General features: G+C 40.8%; 2 protein-coding genes across 6 annotated transcripts in view; one reads left to right on the plus strand and one right to left on the minus strand.

Annotated features, from left to right (window-relative positions):
- Positions 1–954: 954 nt before the first annotated feature.
- On the plus strand, positions 955–6,644 carry CAPS (calcyphosine). The gene is made up of 5 exons (XM_058163250.1): positions 955–1,122; positions 2,183–2,301; positions 3,483–3,660; positions 4,464–4,673; positions 5,954–6,644. The coding sequence occupies exons 2-5, from the start codon at positions 2,216–2,218 to the stop codon at positions 6,053–6,055; spliced, it is 576 nt and encodes a 191-aa protein (XP_058019233.1). The 5' UTR covers positions 955–1,122; positions 2,183–2,215; the 3' UTR covers positions 6,056–6,644.
- A 1,868-nt stretch (positions 6,645–8,512) lies between these two features.
- The window catches only part of RANBP3 (RAN binding protein 3), a 34,121-nt gene continuing 30,546 nt past the window's right edge, over positions 8,513–12,087 (minus strand). For 4 of the 5 annotated variants that reach the window (XM_058163257.1, XM_058163256.1, XM_058163251.1 and 1 more), the window contains one exon: positions 8,514–11,512. In XM_058163257.1, coding sequence (XP_058019240.1) covers positions 11,469–11,512 — 44 coding nt within the window. In that variant the 3' untranslated portion in view covers positions 8,514–11,468. Of the gene's footprint in view, positions 11,513–12,087 lie in introns of all 5 variants that reach the window. The other variant, XM_058163252.1, reaches the window with a different exon arrangement.

Here is a 12,087-nt window from a genome sequence, read left to right on the forward strand (position 1 = left end):
TTAATTGGCTCGTATGATGTCTTGTCACAGGGGTGGGGTGTTTTTTTATTATTTTATTATATATGATTCTTTTATTAGTTTTATTGTTTTTATGTGATGTTTTTATATTCTTGTAAGCCGCCTTGAGTCACCATGTGTGAATAGGTGGCAATATAAATCAAATGAATGAATGAATAAATAAATAATGCTTCTTCATTTGGACTCACAAAATGGCACTATCTGCTTTTCTCAAATTGTTGTATTTTATCCTCTACTTTTGACAGCGTTTGCCCCCTCTTAGGCCTCTATGCTTTTAGATAGTTCTCAACTTACAACTGTAATTGAGCTTGGAATTATGGTCGAAAGTCATGCTGATAGTTAAACAGATCATCACTGGGGCTGCTGGGACATCCATGTTATAGGTAGATATTACTTGAGTCTGATGAAGTGCTGTGTGTGAGTCAAACATAGTCAAAATATAGTACAGGCAATGGCAGAATAACATTAGAAATAACAAAGGCAGCTTTCCCCAACTTGCTAATTCCTAAACGTGCTGGGATCAGAACTTACAGAATTCCCATTTTAGAGAAATTTCAGGAGTTCTTGTTGCAACACACCCGGGTGGGAAAAGTTTCCCTGCAAAACTGTTGCATTGTCAAAAAAAAAGAAAAAAGAAAAGAAAAGAAACAGCAACAAAAACAGCCCTCTCTTGGTACATGATAAAATTAAAATTTCTGGGCACAAAAGTTGCTGACAATTGCTAATTTACAGCAGGCGATAGTCCTCCCAATCGGGCAAGAACGAAAGATCTTGAGATGGTTCCAGCCAAATCTTTCCCTCTGATACAGAGCTGTATTCTCTCTCTCTCTCTCTCTCTCTCTCTCTCTCTCTCTCTTTTAAGCAGCTCTAGACTAAGGTGAGCCATGCAGGCTCCTGGCCCCTCCTGCCACCTTCCTATTTGGCCTGTGTCACTTCCTCCGAGAGCTTTCCAGCACACCAGAGCTTTCCCTTGGCGAGGCCCTCCTGGCAACAGAGCAAGCGATTGCTATAGAGACAAGGAACAGCTCAACGCAAGCCAACACAACAGTCAAACTAAGTTCCTCGGTTGGCGAGAAAAAGCAAGCAAACAAGCCACAATTGCAGGTAGGATATTCAATGTTAATGGAAAAACCCCAGCAGTCTGGTTTGAGGGGCAGAGGGTGGATTATACAGAAGAGAGAAGGAACGGAAAGTTTTTTCCCCCACTCGAATGCCTGTTCACTGGAATGGACAGAAATGAAACGCAATGAAAGTTCTGTGGCCTCTTTTATGTTTAATTTTCAAGCTGTCTCAAGATTTTTTCATCCTAATTAAGAAAAAGGACCTACTCCCTTGGAAACGAAAGGAAGTATAAATACAGGTAATGTCTTGAATGCGATCAGAAGAGACTTCCCAACGCAGCACGCAAGGCGAGAGCACGGAGCTAGAAATTGACTTACCTTCTCTCTTTGCATATAAACATACCTCTTTGTCACATGCCATTTAATATGCCAGAATTAGAAGGCACAAAGACCAATCTGCCCCTCAATTATAGATTGCTTTGTGCCAGAGGTGGGTTTCAGCAGGTTCTGACTAGATCTGGAGAACCGGTAGCGGAAATTTTGAGTAGTTCGGAGAACCGATAGTAAAAATTCTGACTGGCCCCACCCCTATCTATTCTCTGCCTCCTAATTCCCAGCTCATTGGGAGGAAATGGGGATTTTGCATTAACCTTCCCCTGGAGTGGGGTGGGAATGGAGAGTTTACAGTATCCTTCCCCTGCTATGCCCACCAAGCCACACCCACTAAGCCATGTCACACCCACTAAGCCACACCCACAGAACCGATAGTAAAAAAATTTGAAACCCACCACTGCGTTTGTGCTATATATTTCAGATGCATATTGTCTATCACTAATCTGAGCTAAGATGGAGAGTGTTACAATAATACATTGTATGTAATTGGCATTGCGAACACATTCCCGCACCATTGGACCAACATTCCCAGGCCAATGGAGTCAAGGAAGCACTGGAAGAGGACATTTTGCTGAAGTACCTGCTTTGATTGCTTTTGAACCAACATTGGCCTTAATTTATGATTGTAATAGTATTAATTATGTCAGATGGAAGTCTTTGAGGGCTGAACGTTCCATACCTGACCTTCCTTTTTGCTTCATCCTTTTTAGATCCTTTTTTCCATCATAACAAATACCTGCAGCATGGAAGGAAAAGGTATTGGAAGCATTGCCAAGCTCAGAGCAAAGTGCTTGGAAAGAGGAGCTTCTGGGATTAAGGGGCTTGCCAGGTACAAAGTATGAGATTATCCATATTTTCTGGGAATAATTTCATTCAGATTATTCAAGTGGTTTTCCCCCTCCCCATCTCCTTTCTTCCTTATTTTAGGTTTTCTTTTTAATTATTTTGCTTCATTTACTCTGCTTGGCAGAGACAGGGAGTTGCAGAAAACTTCAATATATTCAGTTCCCCAATGGGAAATAGTATTACGGCTTCTAAATTCAGGATTACTTAATAATAACAACAACAACAACAACAAGAGTTGGAAGGGACCTTGGAGGTCTTCTAGTCCAACCCCCTGCCCAGGCAGGAAACCCTAAACCACTTCAGACAAATGGTTATCCAACATCTTCTTAAAAATTTCCAGTATTGGAGCATTCACAACATCTGCAGGCAAATTGTTCCACTTATTAATTGTTCTAAATTTCTCCTTAGTTCTAAGTTGCGACTAAAACTGAATGCAATATTCCAAGTGTGGCCTTACCAAGGCATTATAAAGTGGTATTAACACTTCATGTAATTTGATTCTATCCTTCTGTTTATGCAGCCCAGAACTGTGTTGGCTTTTTTGGCAGCTGCTGCACACTGCTGGCTCATATTTAAATGGTTGTCCCACTAGAACTCCAAGATCCCTCTCACAGTTACTACTATTTTATCAATCATTATCTTTGACTTTATCAATCATTAAACTAACTAATTAATTTTGTTGTTAGCATTTAGGGAAGTGAATCCTACAAGGAAAAGTACAGGCTGAGCTTTTCCATAAAGAAGGACTAGGGGAGACATGATAGCAGTGTTCCAATATCTCAGGGGTTGCCACAAAGAAGAGGGAGTCGGGCTGTTCTCCAAAGCACCTGAGGGTAGAACAAGAAGCAATGGGTGGAAACTGATCAAGGAAAGAAGCAACTTAGAACTAAGGAGAAATTTCCTGACAGTTAGAAAAATTAATAAGTGGAACGACTTGCCTGCAGAAGTTGTGAATGCTCCCATACTGGAAATTTTTAAGAAAATGTTGGATAACCATCTGACTGAGATGGTGTAGGGTTTCCTGCCTGGGCAGGGGGTTGGACTAGAAGGCCGCCAAGGTTCCTTCCAACTCTGTTGTTATATTATATTATAAATGTCTCTGTTTCTTTCTCTCACACACAAGGCACTCACTCACACGCCTGTATTACATTACATTCTTTGCAGATTTTTCCGCATCATGGATGATAACGGCAGCAAAACTTTGGATCTGGAGGAATTTGTGAAGGGTCTCCAGGATGCTGGGGTCCCTTTGGAAAGGGGTGAAGCAGAAGAGATTTTCAGCTTCTGTGACAAAAATAAGAATGGTACCCTGGACTTCACTGAATTCCTGCAAGCCCTGAGGGTAAATAAAATAATCCTCTTCTACATTTGAATTAGCAGGCTGAGCTGGCACAGAAGGCCTGAGGGCACCTGAGGAAGACAAGTGGTCATTGGAAGACATAGTTGCTCCTGTTATTTGTTTTCCTTTTCCCCTTCCCTCAGAAACTGGTATTCAGAGACAGATTACCCTGAAAAAAACATAGGAAATGCTTATTAAATGTGACAGGGGACCAAACTAATGTAGCATCTGATTTTTAACTGATAGTTAATTGCATTAATGGGAGATTCAGAATCCTGAAAATCAGAATTAATTCAGTGTTTTTAATCTGTGATATATTCTTCCCATATATGAAGACTCTCTTTTCAACTAATAGCTGCTAAATGTACTAGTCTCATCATTTTAACAGAGATGGGGCATGCCTGGCCTAATCTTGCCTACCAGACCAAACCCAGGGCTTTGACTGAAGTCCACATCCCTTCCCCATTCTTTATATTTAATCTTTACAAATATAAATTGTGAGATGCTTCTTTGGTGTCAATCAACATATCTTTTTGTCTAGAAGACCCATGGCAGTTTAGACCAGGGGTCTCCAACCTTGGCAACTTTAAAGACTTGTGGACTTCAACTCCCAGAATCCCTCAGCCAGATTCCTGGTTTAGACAATACTTCATCTCATTTTTCATATGTCTCCAACATTACCATAGAAAAGCCACAATGGCTTTCTTCCAGCACTAAAGTTCCAGAGATTCAACCGTTAATCTGGCAAAAAAAAAAAAAGGGGGGGGGGAACCCAATGTGCTTGACTTCTCACTACTTTTCTTTAGCCTCCTATGTCCAACACCAGGAAGGAGATCATTGCGAAAGCATTTCAGAAATTGGACAGGACTGGTGATGGATTGGTGACGGTAGAAGATCTTCATGGGGTCTACAACAGCCGATCCCACCCCAAGTTCAAGAGTGGAGAGTGGACAGAAGATCAGGTTTTCAGTGCCTTTCTGGAGAGCTTTGACTCTCCTAATGACAAGGATGGGAAGGTAAACAGCCAGAATGATCTCTTGATGTGGCATTCTGATAGTTATGGTTCGAGAATATTATTTTTATCAAACTTAAAAAGACACATATTTGGTGGGCTTTCGAAGATACTCATTTGGGAAAGGCTGATCTAAGACATACAATAAAACCTTGAATTAATAAACTATTAGAATATATGTTACATGTGTTGTTTCCAAATGTCCATTACATTTGAATTTAAATGTTGGGCCAATTCATTCTGTTTGCAAATGACATGCGTTGATATATAACATGTCAGGAATGCAAATGACATAAATTGATAGTTTTTTAAATACTTTGCCTGCCTTTTTTTTTTTTTTTTTTGCATTTATATCCCGCCCTTCTCCGAAGACTCAGGGCGGCTTACACTATGTTAAGCAATAGTCTTCATCCATTTGTATATTATATACAAAGTCAACTTATTGCCCCCAACAATCTGGGTCCTCATTTTACCTACCTTATAAAGGATAGAAGGCTGAGTCAACCTTGGGCCTGGTGGGACTAGAACCTGCAGTAATTGCAAGCAGCTGCTGTTAATAACAGACTGTCTTACCAGCCTGAGCCACAGAGGCCCTATTGTATGATTTTGTATTATATTGTAACTCTTTTTAATTGTTCTATGATTTTTCACCATCCAGTCATTTGTTTGAGATGGGTGGCTAGAAAAATTGAATGAATGAATACATTCAAGTGAACCGTTTGAACGATTTTGGATAAAATGGGCTCGGTCCATTTTGGGAGGAGGGAGCTAGAGCAAATGTTGCTCATTGGATCCAAAATCCATGAAATGAAGATCTGTTAAACCAAGATTTTACGATATTTGCAGATCATAAATCATTATTGTGCAGGGCCCTTTTAGGACTCTAAGGCAGTGCTTCCCAATCTTGGCCACTTAAAGATTCCCCCTGCTAGCTGGGGAATTCTGGGAGTTGAAATCCACACATCTTCAGATGACCAAGGTTGGGAAATGCCGCTTGAAGGTAGTTCAGAACAGAACCTTTGTGAATGCTGCTCTTCTTCCCATCATGTCCTTTTCCATGCCATTCTTTTCTTCTATTAATGTGAATGGCCTAATGCTACTACTATTTTTGGCAATCCCAAATATTTAAATTTTTAGGGTTATTTTTTTAACTATGACAGTTTTACTGTCTTGGAGTAAAAGTACTGCTTTGTCCAAGCATACTGAACCGTCGTCATCCCCAATAAAACATCAGGTTTTGTCATTAGGGACAAACATTACAATCTACTCCGTATTTCTCTACAGATCACGAATGAGGAATTCCTGAATTACTACAGTGGAGTCAGTGCTTCTATTGACAGAGATGACTATTTTGTCGATATGATGAAAGCTGCATGGAAGCTGTAGCAGGGTCGAAAGTTGGGCATTCCCTTCTGAAACGTAGGCAATTTAGCACCACATGTTTAGTATGAAATTCCTGGGGCGTTCTAGTGCAAAGTAGGTTTAGGACTTTTGAGGATTATACATGTAGTAGACACACGGTTAAAAAAAAGAGGTTCCTCAAAATTGCCCATAATTGGGATGCTGCAATAGAAAACTAACTATAGCAGAAGGGAATCTGGTTTTCCTGACTTCCATCCTTTTTCTTTCTGAGTTTTCTACTGAAGGGAAGTTTGGCCTTTTTGGAAATCACTAACCTGTAACTTCCAACTATAGCTGGACAAATAAAGGCATTCAACTTCCAATATCTCTATTGGCCATAATGGCTGGGATTTGCAGGGAGCTGTAGTTTGTCAGATATCTGGAGAGACACAAGTTCCTAGCCCTGTGGATTCAACCGTCTCTACACAGAGGAACATTTAACATTTTCCAACTGAGTGCTATTTATCTATCAGTGCAGCATTCTATATCCCTGTTAGGCATAGACCAGAATAATAGAAGGTTTTTGTACTTATTTTCTGGATTTTCTCCTGAATAAAAGTTTCACCAACTCCAACTTGGTTGCTTGTTAATATCCAGTAGGGCGTTAAAAGTGGATACATGGTAAGGATGGAGAATTGGCAATACCATCCGCTTAAGAAGCACGCCTTATGGTCAGGAATTAGAATCCCACAGATTCAAAGCTGATTTTGGTCAAGAGGCGAGAACTTATGAGAAACTTCGGTCAAGCTTTTAGCCCCAGTGCACCCCAAACTGACGTTTAGGGCTGTAGATGGGCAACAGGAGGTAAAAACTGGATCCATACATCCTACTACGCTGTATTTCAGGTGGTTTATTGAATCATCCATCACTGGATTGGTTTGTGTGCTAAGTCAGACTGAAGCAAATCTTATTATAGCTTAGCATGAACTACCATATAACAGATTTTGGTCTGGATCCAACAAGGAATTTCATTTAACAAAAAATACTCAATAAATACTCCAGTAAAAATACTGTTTTCATACATATTAAACCAAGGTTTGGTTAATCGCAATTCACTGGCTTAACACTTTTAGCTTAAAATTATTTTACAATTTAGCATGAAGCCAACTGATCTGAAATGAAACCAGTTCTGGAATATCTCCCTCTTATGGACATTTCCCCATTAGATGAGCTCTAAGTCTCAACCAGCTCAATTATTTTATTTGACAGTAGCCCACATGATGCCTACCCCAGCGAGACCTGAATGATTTAACACCACCAAGTGATTTTTAATTAATAAAAAAAAAGCCAGTTAAACAGAATGCACTTTTCAAATGTTAGAAAATGTCCTTAAAAACCTAATAAGAGTACCTCAGTAACAAAGTGTCATTTTTGTGTCTGAAACAATATAATCAGATCTGATCCCAGTGTATTTCTAAATGCAGCTTCCCATTTCTAAAAGGGAATAGCCAAAATGTTCCAAAGGAGATGGACACAGAAATGACTGGCAGGAAATTGGGATTCTACATAGCCCCTTTAACTTTGTTCTTAAAGGACCCTTTATTGGTTTAAAGAAACTTAATTGCTGTTGTTCCTTAATGGCTGAAGAGATACTTCCAAGAAAGCCACTGAGCTTTAACTATTGTGATGGAATGTCAGGTTGATTCAGAGAGGGGGAAATGACTGCCAAGCCATTAAAGATATTTGAATCTTTGTAAATTAGGAAGTGTGAAAAAGGAACCAGTAACAGTGGTGTCGTTGCCTTAGATGTAGGTTGCACTAAGGGCCTTTGACAGGCTTTCAAGCTTCTGTTTACAACAGGGGTCTCCAACCGTGGCAACTTGAAGACTTGTGGACTTCAACTCCCAGAACTCTGGGAGTTGAAGTTCACAAATCTTCCAATTGCCACGGTTGGAGACCCCTGGTTTACAATACCCAAAATATATTAATGCAGTGTTCCTCAACCATGGCGACTTGAAGACGGATGGACTTCTACTCCTAGAATTCCCCAGCCAGCATAGAATTCTGGGAGTTGAAATCCATCCATCTCGAAGTCGCCAAGGTTGAGAAACACTGCAGGAAAGTACATTTCAAGGTTTCTGTCAACTCTCGTTTCCCCCGATCTTTCCTATCTCAAAGGGCTGACTTCAGCCTTGAAAGCCTGCTAAAGCTCCAACTACTATCTAACAAAGTGGAATTGTTCCGAATTTCTTTTTCATATTTTCAACTTTCCAGGTTTGAATGTCATTTCTGCAGCAATTTGGTATTCTTCCCCCCTCCCCCCAAATCAAACCCACAATCAGACCCATCGCCTCATTTCTGAATTACGTGCTCTTTTTGGAGGCACTTTCATTAATGGCCATAAGATGGCAGAGAGTTCCTCAGTTAAAAGCCTTCCCACACAATCACACATTTCCACAAGAAATGAAACTATGCTCCTCCGCTGTTCTCCTTTTATCACAGAATTACACAAAGCAGGACTTTTGTTACAAGTTTTTTAATGTAATTTCCAAATACATCTGATATGACAATTTGTACAGAAATCTTCCAAAACACATGGGTGTTGTCTGGTGGTGGTTGTTGTTGTTTTGTTTGTTTTCTTTTACTTATCACTAATTGGCTAACCGCTTGAAGAAGAAAACAAATTCATAAAGTCTGTGTCTGGCCCAGCCAACTCTCCATCTCAGGAAAGCGCCCAAAATGCGTTTCCAGACAGTCACTGTGCAAGGAATACAGCCTGTGGCTGGCCTAGAATGAAACGTAGAATCTCCTTCTCTTTGCCACAGCAAATCACTCGAATCCAAACCACTGTGTCCATAAATAGCTGCCAGATTTTGTTTGTTTTTTTGTTTTTTTTAAAAAAATGAACTCTGTGGGTAACTGTTTAAACATTCCATTGAATATTAACGCTTCTAGAGAAACCAGCCAGCCTCTTACCCTGGGCGACTTTTGGTGCCTCTTTCAAATGACATACACACAAAGCCACCCAGCCCTTTCACACAATCACATGCATACCAACGGTAGGATCCTCTTAGCTCCAGATGTTTAACAAAGGCAAATAAAATTATACCCTATTCCCGTCCCACTCATTCGTTATGCCAAAGTAGCTTTAAAAAAACAACAGATGTGCATCCACTGTTCTAAATAACCTGTCTTAAAAGGGTGAGGGGGAAGTGTCTTGTTAACACAAAGTGGAAAATTATTCTCCCTCAAAGCAGCACAACTGCCCAAAAGTTACAATCGTTATCAGTCTTCAGTGTTATTCAGTAGGCAGTTGGTATGTACGTATCTGGTGCATTTGAGAACTGAAACATAAGGGGGAGAGGAAGAAAGGTTAAGTAAAAACAAAAAAACCCAAAAAAATCTGGAGAAGGCTGCGCAAATGCATGGCCATCTGCTTTCTCTCCCAGGGAAGAAGAGTGAGAAGAAACTTTTGTCAGCCTGAAGCTCTTCCGAAGTGACAAAGACGGGAGAAACGACTCAAGGACAGACTTCAAGGACCCAATGAGAATTTCCATCCATTACACAGAGGAGGCAGAGTCTAAAACCTGCCGAGATTTCCCTGTTGTTTCTGTGACTCAGCAACTTCATATTACAATGTCCTCCTTGGTTTTTCCACAGTGGACAGAATTGAAAAATAGGCTTCTACCCTCTTCTTGGTTTCAGGGCTCCTTTTGACAAGATGAAAAAAGGGCCGCCTTTTCGCTTCTCAACCCCCTCAGGTGGAATCAGACGGTGCCTTGTCTCAACGCCGCTGTGTTACCATCTTCATTGCAAATGGCTCAGATCTGGGAGTTCAAGCGAGTAGTGGTCCCCATCAAGGCCGGGGGTGGGGGGTGGGGGGGGAAGGCCACTGATTCTTCTACGGAGCTGGTGAAAACCTCCTGTTCTGATAGATGTGCCACTCCACAGAGTCCTCGACAGGAAGTCACCAAAGCATTCCAAGTCTTTATGGTCTTCGCCCAAAGATGTCGCAGCCCAACTTAACTTATATCACACTCCAGCTAAAGCCAGAAACAGTCCTTTTTTTTTAAAGCCGATCTTATTCAAAGAGGTTTCCCACTTCAACAGAGCCCTCTGGACACATCTCAGACAAACAAACCCACAGAGCCAGTGGCAGCCCAGGTTGATACTTAGGTAATTTGAGTTTAGGCACAAACTGAAGATGCTTACTGACCAAGAGAAAGTGCCCAAAGCAATACCTATTTTTTTTTTTGTTTTGTTTAGTAGTTGGCCAAGATCGGAAGAGCAGCCCTCCTGTTTTCAGAAAAACAAGGCAGCTGTTTCCTAATCAGCTGTTAAGCACCTTGGCAAGGCAAGAAGGAAATAAAAGGTTATTTGAAAGGATTAAAAACAACCTGGTATACGAATACCTGTTATATATGTACACGTGTGTGCCTGTGTTGGGATGTCTATTTACACAGTGGCTTCACTCTCCTTTAAATAGTAGCAGAAACATAACAGTACAAAACAGAAGGGGCCCACTTGGTCAACACACAAGAGTATCTTATTTAAATCTTTAAAAAAAAAAAAGTTATCGCCACATCTGAAGTCCCGAAATGACAACAATAATGATAACCAGAGAAAGGAAGGAGTTGTTAGCAAAAAAAAAAAACAAGATTAAAAAAAAGAACAAAAAACACACCCCCTTTCCCACTCCAGAGCTTAAAGTGTTTCTGCCCCATCCACAAACTCAGCGAAAGTCTTACTGTGTTGTTTTTAACTTCCAGGATGAAAAAAAAAAATGAAATCCCCAAAGAGATGCCCCTCAGATAAGCCACACTGTTGTCAGCAAAGTTTCCAAGGGCCCCCCAAAAATTATTATTTTTTTTAATAAAGAAAAGGTCTTCCAGTTGAAATCCGACTTTTCTTCAGAAATGGCGGGAGAGGCAGGAAGCAGAGTGGGCGATGGGGATTTTTTAGGCAAGAAGAGACTGTGTTGGAAGAGTCCACAGCAGAGGCCATTCGGCTACTGGAGTTGGGGGACGGAGGAAGAATGTGCGTGGCAAGACAGAGAGATGCTACGGGCAAGCTGTGGCAAGTCTCGGTGAACCTGCCCCCTACAATGAATCACAAGTTTGAGGTGGGGGGGGGGAGAGAAATGGTACTCTTTTTCTCCCTGCTCATCAATATGATGAGCAATTAAATGTCCCAAAATCACATTCAGCCAGTTTTGTCCAAAGTCTGCTGTGTTTTGTTTTTTGTTTAATATGGAATCAACTGATCCAGCCCCCCTGAAAAAAATTCAACACACACACAGAGAAAAAAAAAAACCCAGAACAGGGATGCAGAGTTCTTAAATCTCAGAGCCTCTGTTGCTGTCCAGAGCAAGAGATGGCCTGGGGCATGAGTCTCACAAAGGGCCCTGCGAAAGGGGGTTTCTGGCAGCTGCTCTTCCAAGTGGTCTGGATCGTGGCCGCTATGTACTGCTGGTTGTTTGCCCGTCCACTTCATCGGTGGGACCTGCAATACGAAACAGGAAGGTTTGTGTTCAAAGAAGGGTTGTAGAACCATTGCTTATTCGCAATGGGAATCAATTTCCTCCATTAGTCCAGGCAGTTTTTATTTCCATTTTACTAATTCATTCTTGATTAAGCAATTTATAGTCCACTTTTTCAATATTAAATCCAAATCAACAAAACATAATATGGCAAGTTTTTCTAAATACTAAATTCCAAACTGCTGTTACCCTGCCCAATACGTACGCTGATAGGACATTCTGATCCCAGACCTATTGGGAAAACACTAGCAGAAATATTATACAAGGCTGCAATGCATTTAAGCCCACATCTAAGGTTGTTTTAAAATTTCCTTACATTTTGTTCTCAAATGTAAAGACATCAATTTAAATAACCTCTGAACAAATGCCATCCTTACAATGACTAAGCTCAATAATGTGAAACTGGAATGAAAAAATAATGTCTTCCCATGATTAGCTTTGTTTCCACTCCCACGTCTTGAGTCAAAATTGCGTCTGCAGATTCTTGAGGACAGAGACCTACCAGGGTGATAACATCCTGCAAACTGTTATTCGTGGT

Source organism: Ahaetulla prasina, chromosome 1 (genome assembly GCF_028640845.1).
Source record: "Ahaetulla prasina isolate Xishuangbanna chromosome 1, ASM2864084v1, whole genome shotgun sequence".
NCBI lineage: Eukaryota > Metazoa > Chordata > Lepidosauria > Squamata > Colubridae > Ahaetulla > Ahaetulla prasina.